We start from the raw sequence: 22,284 nt of genomic DNA, 5'->3' as shown, positions 1-22,284 counted from the left end.
CAACTGAGCAGCAAACAGCTTCTCAGGTCAGGCTCTGAGTGTTCAGAAACACCTCTGCTCTCATCGTAGCTACCGAAACAATTTCCTCCAGGGTAAAACATGCCATAAACCAGGGCGCTTGTTGGAGAGGAGACGTTTGACATCATATCGCATTAGCGCAGCTGCACGCAACACCCAGAGCAGGGCTGCCAGCCCCCTTCTGAGATCCAGTAACCACAGAAACACAAAGCATAATGCAGAAGACGGGATGCTCGGCTCCAGGCTTCCCTTGGCTCGGGCAAGGCCCGTGTGCCGTGTTTGACAGCAGGTTTTTCTCCAGCCCTCTGAACAAATGGGACAGGAGCAGTGATTTGCTGGCAGCGCCCCTGCTAGCCTTTGTTACGCTGGCTGGGGAAGGGACTCTATTAAATAAACATGTGCAGAGACCAGAAAAATAGCAGCAGCATTAGTTAAGCAGCCTGTGGTTGAGCGCTGGGACCCACAAGCACTTAAACTGCAGCTAGGAAGAATGAATCCTTCCCCTCCTCTCCTGTACCCTGTGCTCTCCAGCCCCTTATCTCGGGCCCCTGCTCCTCCCCTCCTGCCATGTCACCCCTCTCCCGTCCTGCTTCTCTCCTTCGTCCCTTAACCTTGGGGGCATTTGCTTTTCCAGCTGGGACGGCCCTCGCAAGGACACCCCAGTGAGGCGCGGGCTGCCAAAGAGGTTCCCGGCAGGCTCTCAGCATCTCTCCTCTTCCTCCAGGTGCGGGGAGGTCTGCGGGGGAGCAGGCTCGGCGCTCCTGCAGGGGCTCTGCCGCCCCATCCCTGAGCGATGCTCTAGGAAACGCCGGGACCATGAAGGGCTTAGGAGATAACAGAAGCCGCCACCTCTCCGATAACCTGGACTCCCCTCAAGACTCTCTTTATGCCCCCCAGGACAGGAACCCTTATCTCCTCAGCCCCACCGACTCCTTCACCATGGACCCCCGGTTCCCAGCCCAGAATACCCTCCACGGCGACTGTCTGCTTCCACTCAACAACCAGATCTCCAACAGCAGCACTTTCCCCCGCATCCATTACAACTCCCACTTCGAGGTCCCGGATGACAACCCTTTTCCGAGCCATGCCCAAGCCACTAAAATCAACCGCCTGCCTGCCAACCTCCTTGACCAGTTTGAGAAGCAGCTGCCCATCCACAGAGACGGCTTCAGCACCCTCCAGTTTCAGAGGAGCGACGCGAAGCACCGGAGCGAGAGCCCCGGGCGCATCCGGCACCTTGTCCACTCTGTCCAGAAGCTGTTCGCCAAGTCCCAGTCTCTGGAGGGCCCCGCCAAAGGCAACGTGAATGGCAAGAAGGGGGCGGATGACCCCAAGCAAAACCGGAGGAGCAAGAGCAAAGACCGAGCGAAGACCTCCGAGCCCAAGCGCAGGACCAGATCCAACATATCAGGCTGGTGGAGCTCAGATGACAACTTAGACAGCGACACCTGCAGCTACCGCAACCCAATGGGCCTCATGACACTGGGCCGGCAGCCGGACCACAGCCAGCCGAAGTATTTCATGCACGCTTACAATACCATCAGCGAGCACATGCTGAAATCCTCCAAGAGCAATAACGACCTCAAGGTCACCCCTTGCACCAATATCCCCATCAACAATGACTCCAACTACATTAAGAGGGGCTCCTGGTCCACGCTGACGCTCAGCCATGCCCGGGAAGTGTGCCAGAAGGCCTCCGCCACGATCGACAAAGCCTTGCTGAAATCCAAGTCCTGCCATCAAGACTTGGCCTACCACTACCTGCAGGTGGGTGCAGCGGAGCGGTTGTGGCTTGCTCCATGCAGGGAGAGCGCAGGAAGACAGGGGACACCCTCTCGGTAGGCGCCCTGTTCCCCAGTAGACCTTATCAAACAGCTCCAGGTGGTTCAGCTGCCACCTCAAGTCCCATTGCCAGGAGAGGGCTGGGGGGGATAAATTCACCAAGGCCCCGGGGGCAGACCGCCAGCCCTTCCGCGGGGATGCTGGTGCGACTGGGGTCCAGCTCCCCCAGCTGCAGCGCTGCCCCAGGACCCACAGCCCCTGTGCTGGACCACGGCAGCATGGGGAGGAGGTGATGTGCCCACACCGCAGCCTCGGCACCCTCTGCTGTGATCCCCATTTGCTGCAGGATGCCGGCACTCCGGCGCTGCCCGCCCAGACCCCGCAGGTGCTTGGGCTCTTGGGCAGCCGGGCACGTGGCTGCCCACACGTAGCTGTTCCCACTCGGTGCCCCGGCAGCTGGGCGTGCCGAGGGGCCGCGGCTCATAGCCCACCCAGACACAACTCCCCGGCCTCCGGCCAAGCACCGCCACCATCCCACGGTCTGAAGGTCACCAGTAATAACTGATGCTTAACCCCTTATATCCACGCGTCGCAAGGATGTGCCGGCGTGCCCAGTAAGCCCCGCTCTACAGAGCTTCCCTGGAGCGCTGGTAGGACCTGCAGCTCTGCGGGGCATGGCTGCCTTTGCTGCTCACCCGCCCGCGGGCAGGGCTGTGGGGCCAGGAGGGCAGTGCCAGCCACCCGCTTGCATGGCAGAAGCCTGCATGGCTAATGCTGGTTTGAACCCCCCGTCACCAAGAGCACCAGGTCGCTGTGGTGGTTTCAAAAAGCGGCGCTTGAAGAACATAAACCTGGTTGTGCCCTAGAGAGAGGAATGAAGATAAATAAGCCAGGCCTGGACGGGGGGAGAGGGGACTAGTCTACGTATGTAAATCTCCAGCATCCTTTTTAATGCAAAGGTGTTGTGGGCTCCCCTGGCTGTGGCCAGCGGGCTTAGAGGCTTTAAAGAGCAATGAATTACTGAAGCGCACTCTGCTTCCAATACCTTGCTGACCACGGCTGCAAATCAAATTTCAGAGGGACTTATTGCATCAGGAACGTCATCAGAAAAAATGTTCTCGGCCTGGTTTCTTTTTCTTTGCCCCCTCCTTTCAGTTAAGCGTTAGGAGATTGACGAGCTGCAGACAAAATATCCGCCGGCACGGTTCCCCCTCAGGGTGCAGCAGCAGAGCGCAGTGCAGGCAGCCCCGGGTGCCGAACGCTACCCCCACAGCCCCTCACCTCCCGGGGTTTGCCACGGCCGGGGGTACGAGACTGCCCTGCTCGTTGTTCCCCACCCATGTAATGAGCCTCCGTTTCTCGACAGCCTGACGGAGGGCTGTGGGCACAGCTGGGTGGCGTGAGCCCAGCCAGCAGCTGGGCAGCCCCACCGCTCGGCTGGGAGGACACGGGTGCCGCCCCGCTGCAGCCGAGCGAGCCCCCGCGGAGGTGGGACCAGCCCCTCAGCCCTGGGCCGACCGACGCAGGCAGCGGCCAGGTAGGGATCTTGTTTTGAGGGGAAGCTTTTGCCCAGCTCCCTCCCCGCCCTGACCCTCCTGGGACCATCGGACGGGGTCAGCAGCCTGCGCCACCAGACTCGGAGCGGGAGCAGCCTGGGTAGGGAGCAGCCGGCAGCCGCTGTCAGCATGGCTGGAGGGGCACTGGGGGACACCGGGGTGTGACCGGCATCCTGAGCGCCTGGGGCAGCCCCCGCAGCCGGCAGCATCTCGCCAGCAAAGCCAAGGCCCCGGGCACCCAGTCCAGAAAACGTGATGTTCGGTGGCCCCACAAGCCGACAGGTCTCAGATGCTTGGGCTGAGCTTGCCCTCGGCCGCCCAGTGTGAGCCCCAGAGGGCAGGACACAGACCTGGGGGCCCTGGGGTAGGATGGGACGATTGTATCCAGACCCCTCCTCAGATGGAGACATCACCTCTGGAGTCCGGTGTGTGGGAAACGTCCTTTTGCAAGGCCACGTGTCCCCTGCCACCCGCTCCTCCCTGCAGCAGGACGAGCCCCCTCCCTGTTTGTGCCATGCTGAGGGACCGCATGCATCTGCCTGCCCGCAGAGCCCGGTGCTTGGGGAGCACGGGGGCCCTGCCCTGCTGCGGTCGGGGCTGCTGCAAGGCAGAAATGCCCAGTGGGTCCCAGAGGTGGAGAAGTGCCCCTCTGATGTGAGGGAGGGCAGGAGGAGTGGGATGGGGACAAACGGGACCCCCCAGCCTCCAGGCTGGGGTAAGCCCCCAAGGCTATTCACCTCCCCTGCCCCATTTGCAGGCTCTGGGTAGCCTTGGGGCTCATCGGGGACTATTGGGGGTCCCTGTGATGTTTCCAGGCCCATCCCCAGACCCAGACGTTGGAGCTGAGAGTGGGTGATCACCCAGCTCCGGGTCCAGCCCTGTCCCGTGAGGGTGGGGGGTTTCTCGGGGGCAGTCCCCAAGGCGACACAGCACTGTCCTTAGAGCACAGTCCCCAGGGAGGGAGGCTGCACTCCCCGTCCCCTGTTCTCCCCTCCCCATGGGCCCCACGTGCGGCTGGGGGTGCAAGGGAAGAGGCTGAGGGGTCAGGATCCCAAGGGCCAAGAAGCTCCTTGGAGTGAGTGATGCCCCGGGCAGGGGGTGAACAGGAGCGGGCAGGGGGTGAACAGGAGCAGGCAGGGCTGATCAGCATTTCGGCCCCAGACACGGACTCAGACCCGTCTGGATATGAGACCACACAGAAGGGATGGGCAGTGTTGGGGCTCCCAGGGGACAGAGTCATGCCACAGGCACCATTAGCCTGGTGCATCACCCGATTAGCCTCCCCAACCCCACTTACAGTCTGTACCGAAGCTTCCTTAACCCCCAGTAGCCCCCAAAATAAATCTGTAATCCAGAGCGGGTGACCCATTCCGTGCTAGCCACTCCGCAGATGCTGGCTGCCCTCACACCAGCCCCACCGGGCTGCCCATGGGGCAGGAAACCTGGCCCCGGTCTGTCCCAGAAGGTGCCCTGCCAGAAGGACAGATGGAGCCCGTAGGCAGCCTGGGCTCCAGCTTGCTTTCTTGAGGATGTGCCTGAGATCACACATAGCCCTCGGGACACCACGAGGGATCCGGCCCTGGAGGGAGCGGCCGTGTTCCCGCATCGGGCTCAGTCTCTACCTTGGAGCCTGGCTGCATGGCACGTGCATCCCTGCACGCTGCGTCCGGCCCCGCGGTGCCTCGGCGGGTGCATTCGTGTGCGGTGCATGTCCGTGTGTGCCGGGGCAGGGCTGCGTGTCAGAGCTGGCACACAGAATGGAAACCCTCTTTGCTCCCTGAGTCTCTCTTCCCCCAAACCTCACCAAAGCGATGGGAACAGGGTAGCTCTTTCGCTCCTGCCCAGCACCCAGGATCGGAGTTTTCCCCTCCCCTCCGCTCTCCCCTCTGTTAACGCTCCAGGTGACTGGGGAATGCCCCAGCCAGAATTAAGGTGGGAGAAAGTCTCTGTGTGGCCACTTCTTTCCTTTTCCCTCCGTGCTCAGCTCGACACAGAGAGCAGAAGAGCCAGAAGGCTCTCTTCGTTGGAACGTGCAGTATTGCGGCAGGACGGTGCCAGCGGAGCCCAGCTCCCAGGGACGGACATGTGCCTGGATCCCACATGCCTGCACCATGGGGCACCGCACGGACCAGGACCGGGCAGAAAGGAGGATCGGCATCCTGAAGCCTGGCAGAGCATCTCTGCTGCCCGCTCCTCCGCTCCCGTGCAGCCACTGGGCAGGGTGGATCCCCGCTGTGCCAGGGGAGGGCTCTCGACCTGGGCATCCTCTTGCTCCCACCCCTTTCACCCCAGCCAAACCACCACGGGCAGAACCAAGCCTACCTCTGGGCGAGCAGCATGAAGAGCAGCAAGGCTCCCACAGCCTGTGAGGAACCTCCTGAGCCGCTCTGTGCCAGGCCTCGGTGCGACGCAAGGCAGCCCTCGTTTCCACTTTGCCCTTTCTGTAACACACGGGCTGTGTTCAGAGCCCAGGGTCTCAGGTGTCCGGAATGTTGCTGCCATCGAGGCGCTGCACTGGCCACCATCGAGGTCTGTCCCTTGGCAACAGGAGGTGCCCTGGGCTCTTCACCCCATCGCACAGCTTCAGAGACTGTGGGACAGTCTCTCAGGTGCCTGAAGGTGCAGAGAAGCACCCTGGAGGGTCCTGAGCAGCACCTCAAGTCCCTGCACTGCTTTCGAAGATCCCCAAGGGCGCCTACTTGTCTTTTCAGGTGTGGCACTTTTGAAACACTTGTCCTGCGCTCTGTCCCACGGGAGCAGGAGCTGTGGAGTCCCCATGGACTCTGCGTGCAGACAGAGGCAGGACACGCTCCAAACTGGGGCACCAGATTCAAAGGGTGTCCTGCCAGGCATCTTCCTTCCCCGTGACGCTGCTAAACTGGAATGTGGAGCACCTTGAGAGCAGCTTTGTTTCTTGCTGCCTTGCCAAGGCACAAAGTAGAAGACAGGCAAGGGAGAGGAGAAATAAGGCAGCCCAGTTAGGACCAGTGGGCTGTCGCAATGCGACGGGGAAGCTGGTGGAGGCTGTCCCTAGGAGAGGGATGGGGTCCGTACGGGGCTCCCACAGAACATGCCCGCTGTGCACAAGGAGGGGAGCAGGAACCATGCAGCGCTTAATGGCTCATCACAGTTGGCTGCAACACAGCTCTGCATCCCCAAAGCGCTGTCTGAACGCTGGCTGAGTAATGCCACAGCCCCCCGGGGAGCTGGGCGAATCCAACACCTCCATCCAGCAGAGCCGACGTGGATGCTCTCGGCAGCACGAGCTGCACTCAGCGCAGGACCCTTGGCTGCTCCCCGCGGCACGGCCCAGCCAGGCCGCTTCCCGCAGCAGCCGGGGGCCGCGGGCTGTCCCGGGCCCTGCCTGGTTTGACATTGCTGCATTCCTCACATCTCCCCTTGCCTCTCCTTGACCACGTCTCCTCAGCTCAAGGGCGGGCCAAAGGCCAGCTGCAAACCAAGATAGCCACGAAACCAAGGCTTGCTCCTGGCAACTCAGGTTGCCCCATCTTTCTCCTGGCCTGTCCCACACCACGTGTGGCTCTCGTCCTGCTCAGTCCTGGGCTGACATCTGGCCCCACTGCTGGCCGAGCACCTTGGCCGTGCCTCTGGTCGCCTATGCAAACCCTTCGCAGGACAGGCAGGCGATGGCGTTGGTGACTTCAGTTGCTCAGTGCTCTGGCTCTCTCATGGAAACGTCATCTCGCCCATCTCTAATGAGGGAACAAGAGACCATGTCTGCCTTAAATTAACTGCAGAGTTGTCATCTCAGTGAAGTTAGAAGTGCTTTTCTTGCAGAAGGTACTACTCATCTCCGAGTAGAGAGGCCAGCACCAGGTCTATGTGCCTGAGCTGCTCTAGAGGGACTTGTGAGGGCCTGGCTTGGCTTCAGAAATGAACTTCAGCCACTAAGAGTCACATTCAACTCAGAAACCTTAAAGGGTGCTGGACCTAGTGAAGGTCTGGGCTCTGATCCACAGGTCCTGGTCTACAACAGCTCTTGATTGCCTTGGCCTGAACAGTACGTGCACTTCACGTTAAACGGGCGTGGGCTTTGCGTTGAACAAGCGTGTGCCGCTCCTGTCCCAGTGCCCAGTGCAAACCTGGTGAGACTCTTCCCTCCCCGTTATGTCTGGCATTGCACAGCTTGTGTCAGCTCTGTAAGCATGGCCCGGCGTGAAGGTGGTCTGCAGTGGTGGGGGGCGGCTGGCTGTGGGTTGATGTGCTAAAACAGAGGTGGTCAAACGTAGGGCTGCCTGGCATGAACTGGTAAGGGAGGGTTGGAAAGGAATTGCATTGCCCATTCCCACTGCACTCCAGCTGAGGGTCCAACAGTTGTCCTTGCCACCGGTCCCCCCAAGTCCCCGTGATCCTGCTGGTCCCAGAGCTGCTGTCCCTCACACCTGCTCATGCTCCCCTTACTCTTGCAGGTGCCTCAGGGGGAGTGGAACAACACGCTGTCTCGGGACAAAGACAGCGAGATCCCGTGCCGGCGCATGCGGAGCGGGAGTTACATCAAAGCCATGGGGGATGATGATAGTGAAGACTCAGAAACCAGCCCCAAACCATCCCCGAAAACTGCAGCTCGGAGGCAGAGTTACCTCAAGGCCACCCAACAGTCCCTGAGTGAGCAGAGCACCACCCAAAGGTAACGCTGGAGCTCGGGGCGGCGCCCTGCTCTCCTCCGGGAGCTCTGCCCAGGCCTTCAGGGGCCACCCCAGAAGCAGTCCTTGGGGTCTAGCCAGCAGCACCCACATGGAGATCCCGTGTGGGGATCAGAGCCCAGCAGGGCTCCTGCACACCAGCTCGGACTGCCACGGGGCAGGCAGATGAGGAGACAAGCAGGACAGGAGAAGAGGTGGCAGAGGAATGGAGAGAGCTTCCCATCCTGGTGACCCCAAATAGCCCTGGTGTTAGGAGCCTGCTCCAGGCCCCTGTCCCCTCAGTGATGGGGAGGGCACTCCTTTGGTGGAGCTGTGTGATTTCCTCTCTAAGCACCTGCTCCTCCGAGGGAGTGCAGAGGTCCCAACCCCATGATGCTATTGAGACGTGGAAGATGCTCAGCCAGCATGGCCGCGGACACTTGGCACGCAGCCCGCGGGCTGCTGGGACTGTGCCATCTGCTTTGCTCCCCAGGTGTCCCAGGGGCTCTGGCACCAGCCGGAAAGTGCCCCGTTGGCACACGAGGCTGGGAAATACCCTGAGGCCAGGAGAGATGAGCGAGGAGGTCTGGGGCCAGGTACTGAGGGAGGAAGACCCACAGATAGACAGCAGAGCAAAGGGAACACAGCAAAAGTTTGCTGGGCAAGAGGCTGGTCCTTGCAGGACGGGGTCTGTGTGGGCCACCTGGCCGGAGGTGATGCTCTGCAGTGTCCTCGCCAGCTGCTCCGCTTCCCGGGACAAGGCGCCCAGGGGCTGGGACAGGCTGCCAGTGTCCCAGATGCTGCGGCTCGGGAGGGTGTGAGCAGCACAGAGGAGCAGGAGGAGGCAGGAGCCACCGCGGATGAACTGCTGATGTTCAGCAGACGGAGCCCGAAGGAAGTGAGGGCGCAGCAGGCAGCGTGGAGACCCCTCATGGTGGCTTCAGACTGCAGACCAGGTGCTGCTTTCTGCTGAGAGATGGCGACAAAATTAACTGCGAGAAGCCCTGGAAATGCTGCTCTGAATCCATCCCTGTTCCCTGCCTTCACATCCACTTCAGGGGGAGCAGAGTTGGCTCCAGGGGTCTCTGATGCAAAATACCCGAGTTGAGAGACCGAGGTTCTTCCTGTCTTGGGCTCATGGTCCATTCAGGTCATGTCCGTCGGGCTATGACCCCACCTGGGCTGCTGGGGTCCAGCCGGAGCCCACGGACAGGCAGCTTTGAGGAAGGGGCTAAGTCAGGGCAGGGTGTTGGAGCAGGAGGGGCAGAGCGGCCGAGCCGTGGATGCAGCGACACAGGAGAGGAGGGGCCCGGGCAGGGCTGGGCTGGACGCGGCCATTGCTGTGAGCGCTTGGTCCCCAGCAGGAGGTTTGCTGGAGGGAAGGGTGCTGCCTGGGAAGGAGAGGGCTCCGCAGCTCTTGGCGCTGCGCTCCAGTGAGGGACATCGCACCCTGGTCTGCCCGTCCCCTCTGCCCCAGGCTGCCCCGGGCTCGGGGCACAGGACAGGCCCCAGCGCCAACCGAGCAGCGCCAGAGCATGAGCATGGCTGCCATCTGCCGACCACCCCCTCGCCTCTCCCCCCCCACCACGGAGCTTTTTGGATGCTGTGGCTGCTTTGGTTGCTGTGGGGCCTCACCGGGGTCCCCCGCCAGCCTGGCACACCCTTGGGACGGCAGCGGGGGCACCGTGCCCGGGCACAGCCCCATGCCAGCCCTCACCAAGACCCTCCGTCTCCTTGTCCATAGTTGCTGGGGCCATCTCCGGGCTCTACCACCCCCGGGGCACCAGACCCGGGGTTTGGGACAGGAGGGACTGCAGGCAGAAGGACAGCTGCAGCCTTAGCCAGGACGAGGCACAGAGGAGAGACACGATCCGTCCCTGTGAGAGGCTCTCTGCCCTTCCAAAGTCTGTTGCCTGCTTTGTGACTCGGTTTCCCCATGGGCAGGCTGCGAGGGCAGGTCAGGGTGAAGCCCAGTGGGCTGGGCACAGGGAGGCTGGCAGAGACACTGCCTGCCCCAGGACACAACTGGCTCACAGCATGAACGCGCGGTGAGCTCACGGACAAAACCCTCTCAGGCCGAGGGAAACAAGGCAGTAAACAGATAGCCCAGGGCTTGGGGAGCCACGTTGCCCTTGGCTACTCAGCAGTGGGTCCCCTGGGGGCTGGGTGTCTCCTCCATCACCCCTGGCAGAAGAGGCTGCTCCCTGTGCTCGTCACGCCCCGCGCCAGAGACTCAGGAGGTGCCGTGGTCCTTCCTGGAGGTCCACAGGCTGCACGGGGCTCCTGCCCAGCTGGGACACACCCTGCCCTCAGCTTCGCTGTCCTCCAGGCTGGTGAAGGACAGACCTCCGCACCCACGGCCCTGCCAGACGCCTGGGAAGTAGCACCCCGAGGGTCCTTTGTAGGGACCACGGGTGATTCAAGAGGGAGAGTTCCCACAGCTCGCCCAGGCTGGCGTGGCTAACCGTGTCCTCCGCCATGCCCCACCTGATCTGTGACAAGGACTCTTTCACGCAGGGTCTCGTGGTGGAACAGAAGAATGGGGGAGCCCCATCCTTCCCACATCCCTCCTCCTCCTCCTCCCACGTCCCTCCCATCCTTCCACATCCCTCCCGGCCCCTGTGTGCCTGGGTCTCAGCAGAGACCGTAGCTGTGGTCTTGGCTGGGTCGGGCTCAGTGACAGCCCTGCTCTTCTCCTGCTGCAGAGGCCACTGCTGAGCCCCAGGGCACGGGGACGGCGCTGCTCCCTGCGCCTGCAGCAAAAACTGCTCTGGAAATACCGACCCCCCCTGCCCCTGCAGCACTGGCATTCAGGCTTGGCTCCCCTGGAACTTCTTCCAGATAATCGTCTGGGTTCCTCTACACAAATCAAAAAAAACTGAAAAAATCCCACAGGTGTTTCCAATTGCAAAGTCCACAAAATACCATTTAAAAGTCATTTCTCACCCCCCCTCTCACCCCCTTCCCACCAGTCCAGGCAGGGAAGAGCCAGCTTCCCTGACCCTGGCCCCCAGCATCAGCCGGTGCGAGAGCCGGTCTGTCCCCAGGGCTGTGACTGGGGGCCAGCACGGATCCCGCGTGCTCCCTGGGGTTCGGCTGGACTAACCTGGCATCTGCAGCGCATTCCCGGGGGCAGCAGGAGCCAAGGGCTTGTCCCCTCTCCTTCCCCGGCAGCCCGCAAACCTTCACCCATGTGCCAGACTCGACAGCTCAAGCCAGGGGCTGGCACGGTGAGAAAGTGCTTCCTTCTACTCCAGGAGCTGCAAGAGCGGTGCCCAGCATCATCTCCGTGCTGCCAGGCGGGCCTGTGCCTGGCAGGGGTGCCGCGGGCAGGAGTGGTCTGGCTCTCCTGGCAGGGCGGCAGCTCCAGCACAGCCCCAGCGCTGCCCCCGCCATGGGGACACCCCTCTCACCCTCTCTCTCTGCGGGCAGGAGCCTGGACCGCCTGGACTCTGTCGAGATCCTCCTACCTCCGAAGTTCCCGACCTGGGAGGAAGAATACAACCAGATCTCTGACAGCGTCAACGAGTCCAGTTGCATCAACCAGGTGAGATGCTGGAGCAGAGCCCCGCTGCACCGGCACACCCCAGTGAGGAAGGAGGCCGGCTGAGGGGAGGGAGGTCCATCTTTCTCCCCCTTCAAAATAAGGCACTGGCTGTGCTCCAGGAATCGCACACGCTGTTCTCTGGCAGCTTTACTGAAGCATAAAGGCCAGCTCCTTAATTCTGATTCATGTTAGGCTGCCCTTCCTCTAGCTCTGCCTCCTCTCAGCACTGCTGGTGCAGCTGAAGCCACTCTGCCATGGCCACAGGTAGTCCAGAGTGATGCTTCACAGCGATGGGTGAAGCTCAGCGCTGCTCTGAGCGCAGGGTCCCACCATGTCACCACCCAGAAGCCACCTGCAAGGCTGCTCACCCCTGCTGCCGGCTCCTCACACCCACTGGGTGGGAACGGAGCCCGGGCCAGCGGCACCTGCGCAAAAGGGGGCACCCAGCCTGGCACCCTGCAGCTAGTCACCGGGGCCAGTAACCCTGCTGAGCTCTGTGGACCTCGTCCCTTGTGCAGCAGCCTGGACCTGGGAACAAGGTGCCCGTAGTTCGGGAGACTGTCCTGCCAGCTAGCTGGGGATGTCTCCCTTGGATATTCCAGGTCCCCAGGGGAAGGGCAAAGCCAAGGATGCCAGTGAGGCACTGGTGGTGGGTGGCAAACCCCTTGCCACAGCATGGGCTCACACCCCGACCTCTGGGGTGCAGTCAGTGCAAACTGGGTTTAACTCCTGTCCCAGACTATGACTCCCCTTGGGATTACTGTTGAGCAGCTCGGGGCCTGGGTGGCCATAAGCCAGCTGCCCCACAGGCCAGGAAATAACCCATGCCAGGATGAGGCCTTTGCAGAGGTCCCATCTGCTTCTCTCAGCCCCACGGGGCCCGTCCTTTCGGTACGCGGGTGGAGGTCCTTGGGGCAGCAATTGCTCCGCGAGCTTCGCCCAGCTGTTTGGCTGTCACCCTGGGCCTCTGTCGTGTCCCGTCTCTGTTCACGCGTGTCTGCATGGGAACACGTGCGCACACGTGCCCCTCCTGTGCTGCTCCGCTCTGTCTGTGCACAAGGATCAAGGGCGGCAGCGCAAGGCAGGGGTTGAAGCAGCAGGATTTTGTGCCTTCATTCCCCTCCAGGCGTGTGGGGCGCGGAGCCCTCCTCCGGCCCTCCAGCCCTACGGCTGGCTTCTCCTGCTGTCACGGGTGGTTGGAGCCCTTGGTGGAGAGCTTTGGGGAAGGGCACGGGGCATTGCTCACGGGCGTACTTGTTCCTTGTGGTCAGTCTCGTTCCTTGTACATCAGCGGCAATGTGCTGGGTGTCTGATGGTGCAGAGAAGGGGTCAGGACTGTCGCATTCCTGTCCTTTGCATGTAAATCCGTGTCTGAAGCCAGGTCTCTCCATGAAGACAACGGGTAGGCTGAGTCTGTGCTCTCTCCCTATCTAAAGCTGCCATTTAGCAGCTGAGTGCAGCACCCTCGTGAACACGTCAGAAGGGTCCTGGCGCTGGAGGGTCTGAGCAGCCCACGATGTGCCAGGAGCTGCCGAGGCAGTGCCCCGCGCCCCGACTGGTAGCACTGTGGTGCTGGGGGCTCACCGACTCCCACCGCACTCGCTCAGGCACGGGGCTGCTGTCATCACGGCGCTCTGCCCGCTCTCCTCCAAATCGGAGAGTTCAGTTGCAGCTGGGCTGGGATTTAGGGGCCCCCCACAGATTGCATCTCTGTTGATCCAGGATGGAACTGGTAGAGCCACCAGTGTGTGCTGGTCCGATCCTCTGGCAGGTCTGACCTGCCCTTTCATCCAGTGCCAGACACAGTTCCTCCCCTGCCCTCGCTTTTGTGTAACCTCCAACACCTTCCTTGTGTGTCCAGCAAGAGCCTGGTGTCCTCCCACACTGACGCATCCCCAGCTCCGAAAGACAAGTCCACTCCGTTTGGTTGTGTCCCAACTGACGTCCACCTTGCAAACCTCTGGAAGTCCAGGGCTCACCGGGTGTGCGTGCCAGCACCCAGCTGTCGCACCAAGGGGACCAGTGGCCAGAGAGAGCCAGCTGGTGACCCCCAACACTGCGTATCCACACTTGAGCTGTGCCCTGTGTACAAGGGCCCGACCCAGCACCCAGAGCCAAGCCTCTTCCCTTGGGTGCATTCTGAACCTGGATTCTTCCCAAGGTGGGTCAGCTTGGGCAGCTGGCGCCGGGCAGAGCTCATAGGGTGGATGTGCTTTGCAGACCAGGGACGGAGAGAAGGAGAAGGCATTCCTCCCTACAGGCAGCGCAGTGTCTGTCGGGCGTCTGTCCTTATGCCGAGTGTGTGCTGTGGCTTTGCTGTGGAGAGAAGGCAGTATCGCTTCCATGTGGCTTCTTCCTGGCGCAGGGATGAAGGAGATAGCAGTGAGTGGCCAGCCTGACCCCATCAGGGCGAAGGACAGTTTTCCCGACGTGGAGCACTCAGGCTGCCCATCCACCCCGGCTCTGCGGGCCGCGGGGGCCCGTCGCTGCTCCTGGCCGCACTGCGAGGTGCTGGCCAATGCTGGGGGCTTCGCAGACGTGCTAACTGGGAGCCACAGCAGCCACAGGCAACCCACACGTGCCAAGGGGTGTCCCAGCACTGTGTGTCCCAAGCGTGCCCTGTGTATATACATTGATCTATGGTGCATACAACAGGCTGAATGCATCAGCAGCTTCTCTCCGTCTGGGAGGCGTCCCATGGAGCTTTACCGTGCCGTGTTTGTGCCGCTGTCTGAGGGGCCTGTGCGGCATCTTGCTTGGCATCTTCTGAGCTCTGACGTTTGCACTGAAGTGTCAGCAGCAGTGGCCCTGGGGACGGGCCGTCCGCTCCCCTTGTCCTCGGTCCCTGTGCAATGGCTGTCTGTGTGAGGGGCTCACCCGTTCTTGGCCTTTAACCTTCTCCAACTCTTTCTTCCAGATCTTTGGACCCCCCTCACTTATCCCTCAGATATTTACCCATGGAGAGCAGGTACCATCCCGCTGGCGTTTCCCTCTTCCTTCCTCAAGGAGCTTTCTCGGGTCAGCCTGGACACCCACGGCAGGGCGCGAGGCAGGCTGTGGGGTCAGCCCATGCCCAGGGCCAGCGGCAGGAGGAGAAGGAGGCAGCGCTCCTGACCCGGCGCTGCAGGGCAGCTGGAGAGCTTGGTTCCCCTGGCCCTGGCAGGGGTTAGGGACTGCCAATAGCGGGAAAGTAGATGAACTTTTTGAGGCAAACCTTGTGGAGCTCAGATGCCAATGCTGGGCAGAAATGCTGTCCTTGAGGCCAAAGAAAGGGCCAGGAGAGATGGAAGTGGGCAACAGAGCCAATCTCAGCATCTCTCATCCGTGTTTCAGAACGTTCTGCTTTGGGCTGGCTCTGGTTTAGCCTGGGCGAGCCTCTCCGGAGTCCAGGTTTGACCAGCCACTGCTACTGGAGAGCCGGGCAGGGCCGGGGGCACGGTGGGGAGGGAGGTGGGGGCAGCAGGAGAAGCGGGGAGCGAAGCTGCCCCTGCTCGGCTCACGCCTCGCTGCAGCCTGCTGCCGAGCCCTCTCCTGGTCCCCCACTGCGGAGGGGGCTAGGATGGGTTCCCGATGGTGCCACCCAGGTGCCTGTCCCTGGTCAAGCATGGAGGCTGTCCCCCAGCCCACACCTTCCCACCTTCGCTCTCCGCGCTGCGCCCCGCTGCAGGGCCAGGCCATCTCCATGCACCGAGGAGCACACCTGCCCCGGCAGGGATGCGGCTGAGGCTGGGGTCTCCCCACGGTGCTGGTGGGGCAGGGGGACCTCTCAGGGGCTGGACAGGGATTTGAGCCTCACGCGCTCTCAGCCTCTCCGTCAGAGACTGGGGGTGTTGCGCAGGCACTGTGGTGGTAAACGTCTCCTACTCCACAAGCAGGGACTCTGGCCTCCAAGGAGGATCCCCTCTTCCCTCTCTCTCGGCAGAGCGCAGGCATCCCGCAGCCCACCAGCACTGACCGCTGCACCTCCTGGTCTCGTCTGCCCTAAGTGGGACCACGCAGGGTGGCTGCAGGGAGAGGAGCAGGAGGGGAAGGGAAGGGGCTGCCTAGAGGCAGGGGGTGACTGGCTCTGCCCCTCTTCCCGTGCAGGTGCCAGAGCCAGAGCTGGGGGAGCAGTACGAGGCGGTCTGCGACTCTACCTACAGCGAGGCCGAGTCGGCCGCCGCGGAGGTGCTGGACCTGCCTCTGCCCAGCTACTTTCGCTCCCGGAGCCACAGCTACCTCCGTGCCATCCAGGCGGGCTGCTCCCAGGAAGAGGACACGGGCTCCGTCCGCTCCATCTCCCCGCCACCGGCGGGCAGCCTCAGCGGCAGCAGGACCCTGCCCACCAACAGCAGTGAGTGCCCGCGGTGTGCAGCGGGGAGGCGGAGGGGAAGGGGCGCGAGGCCAGCGGGGACGGGATACTGCTGCCGGCTGCCTGGGAGGTGTCAAGCACGTGAGGTGCTGGGCTCAGGTACCTGTATCTCCAGCCACGGTTGTCTGAGACTTTTGTGGGCGTACGGGGGCTTGCTCGGTGCCAGAGAGGGAGACCAGCAGCCAGGCATGCCGCGAGGAGGGCTGCGGCTGGATCTCTGGATGCGGGCACTGAAATGGCAGACAGGCTCTGGTTGCTGGGATCTGGCTGGCACTGCTGATGCGGCCTGCAGAGGTCCGGGAGAGCTCAAAGTCTGCTCAGTCAAGCCCAACCCAGGTCTGAGGGCTGCGGCTGGGAGCACCCTGCGGGATGCCCACCTTGCCGGGAGCGCTGGCTGCCCTCTCTGCCTCAGGTCCTGCGGGGCTGCGGGTGCAGCGGGAACCTGCGGCACCGGCAAGCAGCCCTGCTGCCCTACACTAGCAATAGCTTCCCTCTTCCTCCTCCTCCTCTCCACTGTGCATCTCTTCTTACCCCAATCCAGGCTTGACAGGTTTGACCTCTCTGAAACTCTCAGGAACAAAAATGTCTGTCAGGGACTCTGCACGGGTTTCCCCAGGGGCTGAGCATACCCTGGTCTCTGCAGCCCCTTCAGCCAGAGGCAGAAAGTGGGGCTGATGGAAGGAGGGAGGGCAGAAGGCATCTGCTGCCGTCCCTCGGTGACGGAGGTGTGACAAGGCTTTGGGGTTCACCATGGACTTCTTTGCAGGTTCCCGCACAGGGCAGGACTCCTGGAAACAGGCCTGGGGGATTGGATCTGGGGGAAAAGGCGAATTTGCCCCCTCCAGATCCACAGGGTTTGCGATTTTGCCCAGCAGAGTCAGAGGCAGGTCTGACCCTGCCCAGCCAGGGGCCTGAGCCGTGGCCAGTGAGGGCAGGACCCCGGCCAGCCCGCACCGGAGCAGTGCAGCCCGGGCAGCGGCGTGCTGAGCGCGGGGCTCGCCAGCGAGGCTCCCGGGTCATCCAGGCGACAGCCCAGCTCCATGCAGCAGCGGAGCGGTGCTGCGTGTTGGGCTCACCGCCCTGGCACCCCGGTCCCTTCCCCGGCAGGCAGGGCAGAAGCGGTACCAGGCAGACAGCGTCGCCCTGGTGCGCCCAGCCCTCGGGCTGCTGCCTGGAGACCGGTCTTTCAAAACCTCCTGACAGTGAGATGCTGGGAGTCCAGCCTGTGGCTGGGCTGGCTCCAGCTGCTTTCTCTCCCAGAGACGGAATTGCAGCAGCCACGCAGGTGTCTAAGGCATCGAGTCCTAGCTGCCCCTCGCCATCAGGTGTACGTAGACCAGAGCCCCCAGCTCTGGTGTGGGGCAAAACCAGGTCTTGCTCTGAGTTCCAAGGCACTGATGAGCCTTCCCAAGCCCAGCACCCCACAGCCTCCGTGCACTGAGCGCTGGGCAGCGTTATACCCAGCTCCAGACGCCCCGCCTGGCGCTGGATGCGGGCATTATTCATTCCAGGCCCTTCTCTTTTGATTAGTAATTACTGCACTGGACAAGAGCCTGGCCTCTCCCTCCGCTGTGAGTCAGGATTGACTCCATCCCCCGGCGCGGGGCTGAGGCTGCAGGCAGCCCCATTCAGCTGGTGTTTCTCACCAGTGTCTCCCAGGAGGCAGCTCCCAGCGTCGCAGCAGAGCGGGTCTCTTCGCCAAACGTCTGGCCGGAGCCGGCGCTCCCGCGTGCCACCCCTCCCTTCCCCAACGGCCGGAGCACCCAGCACCTCTGGGGCGAGTCGGGGCTGCCTGTGCTCCCGGCAGGACTGCCATGCCCACCCGCAGTGCTGCCAGAGGAGGCTCCTGTGAACGCCCCGCGCGTTCAGCAGCCAGGTGGGAAGCGAGGAAGGCGAGCGCGTTGCCCCAGGATGTAGTTTTGCCAGGACGCTGGGGTCACTGGCTCGAGACAGCAAGGAATGGCACGGGCTGCTCAGACCTCACAGCGCTGGGAAAGCCCAGGAGGAAAGGGGTGCAAGGGCTGGTTTTCTGTCTCATCCAAAAATGAGCTGGTGCTGGCTCCCCGCTGCAAAGCCCAGCACCGCCCTGCCTGGGGACGTGTTCGGCACAGCCAGGCTCCACCTGCGGCTGCCTTTACTGGAGCACCATCTGCAGCAGTGGCTTCGCTCCCTGCGGTCCACGCCTCTCCTGGAAAACACGTGCGAGGGCGGTGGGTGGCAGGGAGGAGAGCTGCTCTGGAGATGCTGCTTCTGCAAACGGCCCCTGAAGGCCTGAGCGGAGCCGACGGGTTCAGCTGTGCGAAGCTGCGGTGCGGGGAGCAGCTCTGCTCTCGCTGCAGCATTTCGGCCAGTGCGAGGCCCTGCCGGGGCGCCGGGGGGTGGGAGCAGGCTCTTGCCAGAAGGGAAACCTGTTACCTTGCTGTGATGCTTCAAGTCACTTGATCTGCATCACTTTTGCATCATTTTCTTCAAGGCAGCCTGTGTCCCTCTCGGCTCCTGGACAGCCGCAGTGCTCCGGGTGAGGCTTGGCCGTAACACAGGGCGCAAGGAGCTGAGGGGTCCCATCCTGGGAACAGGTTTGGGAACTGGTTAGAAAAGGTACTGCCTTGGTGTTCCTGGACACAGCGGCTCCTGGGCATCACGCCAGGCAGACACCAGAGCAGGCAGGAGTTTGGCATCTCACCAGGGCTGTACAGTGCTGCCGGCGGCGTGGAGGCAGCCAGCAAGCCCTGTCACCCACGGGGACGCCGGGGTCAAGTCCAGCAGGGCAGGCTGCTCTTGGCGTGGGCTCTGGCACCAAACCACAGAGCTATGGATTTCAGAGCAGCCCCAACTTATCTGCCATGGGCGAAGCTGGCGGAGCGCAGGAGCGGGCTGTTGGTGGTGCCCCGTCCCAGCAGTGGGCAGAGGGGGAGCGGGAAGAGGAGCACCAGCAGCCTTCATCCACAGGAGGAGGCAGGGACTGGAGGGGGTCCCCTGGGAAGGACCGGCTGCTTGCTCAGCCCCGACCCTCCTTCCTACCGCCTTCTCTGCTCTGCCTGTCCCACGCTCTTCCCACCCTGGCTCACCCCATGCCCTGCAAGCCCACCCCGCTCCTTGCTGGCAGTACGGCCCGTGCCGAGCTCAGCACTGCTGCAAATCCAGGCTAACACCGGGGAGCAACAGCAGGCGTAGCACAGAAGGGGGCTTTCAAAATGACTGGTTGCCCACCTCTCTCTGACGTGACCCAGCAGAGATCTGCTGATTTCCAGAACATCCTCCAGCCCTTCGCGTTGGCTGCTGCAGCCTGGGGGGGAAACGTTTTTGGTGGAGGGGATGGGGAGCAGAGAGGAGCATCTGTGCTTGTGCCTGTGCGTGATGGGGAGGGCAGGAGGCATATCTGGACAGCAGTCACACCTTTAATCAGCCAGTTCCCCCTGCAAACGAGCGTCACAGAGGCTTTAATTGGTTGGTGTTGTACAAGAGAGGGGCCTCCCGAGCGGCAGATTGGTACCTCTCAGCTCGCCGGTGTCGGTCTGGAGCAAGAGGGAGACGTGGGCGCACCATCGGCTGCAGGTCTCATGGTCACTCGTGGTCTCTGCTCCACACAGAGCTCTGGGGTGAAACAACTGAGAGCCCTCGCCCGTTCCCTTCCCACGGACACCCTCCTGCACCGGCACCCGTGCGCCAGCCCGGAGGAACTGTTCCCATCACGTGCCCCGTCCCTGAGAGGGGGACGGGGTTTCTTCTCTGTAGGGATACCTGCTGAAGAAGCAGCGGCAGCAGCAATGCTGTGGCTGACACAGGCTTCTCATTCCTCGAGGGCAGCGTGGGGGTCAGATCGCACAGCAGAGGGACTCAGCCGCCAGCTGAGGGCACGAGGAGGAGCAGCGAGCTCCGTGGCGGGGGGCTGCCAGCCTCAGGGCCTGCGTGGGGAGCGCGGCCGGGTGGGAGAGCCCCGACAGCTGTCACCTCTGCCAAGCCCCTTCCTCCCACAAGCGCCTCTGTCGCTCCCGCATTACAAGGCAATTAGCTCCCATTTGACAGCCAGCGAGACAGATGAGCTGCCCTTGATCAGCCTTAAACAAAGCTTTGTGCCTTGCGAAGCCGGAGCCTCAAAAGCCCCAGTGAAACCTATTCATCTAATTGCCAGGCGTTCAGCCGACAGCCACGCCGGCTCCTGAGCATTACAAAGGGCTCCCCAGCCCCAGCTCCTTCTTATTAGAGGCAGCACTGGGAATTGCTTGCTTAATAGACTGCTTGCAATACAGAGCTGAATATTTGATGTCCAGGGGAAAGAGGAAAGCAGAGGTGAGCAAGCACAGCAAAAGGGGGTGAGAATCGCCAGTGCGGAGACCCCGGCCTCCACCCAATGCACCAGTGACAGCAGGGAATGCTCACACCAGGCCAGTTCCTACTCGAGCTCTTCCCAGTCCTCCCTGTGCCGTCCGGTAACATCACCCTTGCTCAGAGCACCCTGCCCTGGCAGTCAGCAGCCTGTTCCCAGAAAGCCCAGATGCCCGGCTCCTTATCCTGTGCCCAGATCTCTTCCAGGGAGGCCAGGGAATCCAGCTCTGCCTCCTCCTCCAGGACTGGGCTGTCTCTGCTGGCCTGTCTTACCGACGGGTGAGATGTCCCCGAGAGAGTGAGCTCTGGAGGGCAGTGCCCCCCCGGTTCTCCTTCTGCTGATGGCAGCTCTGGCTGCAGGCCCCCAGCCCGGCACGGGAACCACAGCACCTGGAGCTCGAGAAAGCCTGGCCCTTCAGGCCAGCCCAACCTTGACCCCAGCCAGAGCCAGGCGTGAGGCTCGTCCCCGAGAGCCGCCAGCACTCCCACAGAGAACGGCCAGGCCTGCACACACCTTGTGCCCATCCCTGTGCCAGAGCTGTGCCCAGCCCAGGCTGGGCCTGAGAGCACCACCGGGGAGAGGAGAGGTGCTCCCCGAAGTCACGGCAGCGTAGCCACCCTTCTGCCTCCAACCTGCTTTCTGTCTTCTTTGCATTGCCTTTTTTTCTTTTCATCACCAAATTAGAGAGGTGGCTCCCAGGACCATTGCTGTGCTGGCAGCCCAGCCCTGCCCCAGGAGAAGGCAGGTCCCTGCCCGGTCCCCTGGCGCTGGTGCTCGTGCAGGGGGAGCAGGGTCGTGCTTGGCGGAGGAAAGACAGAGAGCCTGCACACCTCCGTGCGGCGTCGCAGCGGCACCGTGCTGACCAAATCCCTAAGGGCTGGTTCACTGTGGGACGAGTTTCCATGGCTTCTGGGAAAGTCACGTAGCGCTGGCTTGTGAGGGATGGGTACAGACACCCTTCCTCCTCCTCCTGCTCCTCCTCCTCCTGCTCCTCCTCCTCCTCATCTGTGTGCGGTGATTACCTGGTCTCTGGGTAGGAAGGCAAGTTCTGCTCCTCTCCTCTTTGGCTGTCACGGCCTTCTCTTCTTTGGGGGGAAAAAGTAGTGGTGTGAAGGCAACGGAAGAACCAAACCAGGGCAGGACACGTTGTCCAGCCTGCGCGCGAGCGGCCGCAGCTGAGGAGTAAAGCACCGCCGCGGCCCCTTTGCTAATCATATCAGCCAGAGCTGACCCCGCACGGCCTTTGAGGAGAGAGACTGTTATCATTCCCTTCGGATTTTCTCCTTCTTTTTGACCTAGATTTCACGTTCCAGAAATAGCTTTCTCTGACATACCAGCAGGAAAGGGATTAGAGAGAGAGAGAGAGAGAGAGTGTGTGTGTGTGTGCCAGGGAGAGATTTCTGTTGCATGCTCCATCAGCGTTTGTAAGGGAAAAAAGGGTACATCCACACGCTCCATGATCTATTCATATGTCTGTAGGACACAAAGACATTTATGACAACCGTTTCTCTCCACACTTAGCGGTTCATTTTCCACCTCTAATCTTTTCCTTGTTATGACGGAAACCCCACTACCAAGCCCTGTGCTCCCTTTTCCCCAGGAAGCCTGAACCGTGGCTGCAACCCCGCTCTCCAACTCCACCGCCAAAACCAAAATCTCTCTGTCCTTCTGCCTCAGCAAAGCTGCGCTCGGTGCCCTTCCCTGCCAGGTTTCAGCTCTGCACAGGCAGCCCCCAGCGCAGCCAGCTCTCTGTCTGCTGCCGGCTGCGTGCACGCGTCTCTGGCACCCAGGAGCGGCCGCAATGGGTTGGAGCCCCACAGCAATGTCGCGTGCCCAGAACCCCGGGAAGGGGGAGCGCAGCCCACACGTGGTGCTGTGCCGACACAAGCAGACGCAGGGGAGGTGGAAGCGGCTGCCCATAGACTTAGTAGAATCGTAGAATCACAGAACGGTTTGGGTTGGAAGGGACCTTAAAGACCATCTGGTTCCAGCCCCCCGCCGTGGGCAGGGACACCTTCCACCAGACCAGGGTGCTCAAAGCCCCGTCCAACCTGGCCCTG

At 62.1% G+C, this 22,284-nt stretch overlaps 1 protein-coding gene across 7 annotated transcripts in view; it reads left to right on the top strand.

Moving 5' to 3' along the window:
- Nucleotides 1–22,284, top strand: part of DLGAP4 (DLG associated protein 4) — a 157,773-nt gene that overhangs the window by 88,709 nt on the left and 46,780 nt on the right. The window contains exons 4-10 of one of the 7 annotated variants that reach the window (XM_087749536.1): nt 743–1,785; nt 2,397–2,450; nt 3,167–3,337; nt 7,787–8,004; nt 11,432–11,546; nt 14,464–14,514; nt 15,633–15,879. In XM_087749536.1, coding sequence (XP_087605662.1) covers nt 835–1,785; nt 2,397–2,450; nt 3,167–3,337; nt 7,787–8,004; nt 11,432–11,546; nt 14,464–14,514; nt 15,633–15,879 — 1,807 coding nt within the window. In that variant the 5' untranslated portion in view covers nt 743–834. The remainder of the gene's footprint in view (nt 1–742; nt 1,786–2,396; nt 2,451–3,166; nt 3,338–7,786; nt 8,005–11,431; nt 11,547–14,463; nt 14,515–15,632; nt 15,880–22,284) is intronic. The other 6 variants (XM_087749538.1, XM_087749537.1, XM_087749540.1 and 3 more) reach the window with 6 other exon arrangements.

Source organism: Nipponia nippon, unplaced genomic scaffold, assembly GCF_047370975.1.
Source record: "Nipponia nippon isolate SJK-2023a ecotype South Korea unplaced genomic scaffold, ASM4737097v1 scaffold_13, whole genome shotgun sequence".
Taxonomy (NCBI): Eukaryota; Metazoa; Chordata; class Aves; order Pelecaniformes; family Threskiornithidae; genus Nipponia; species Nipponia nippon.
This window is presented reverse-complemented; position numbering and strand designations above follow the sequence as displayed.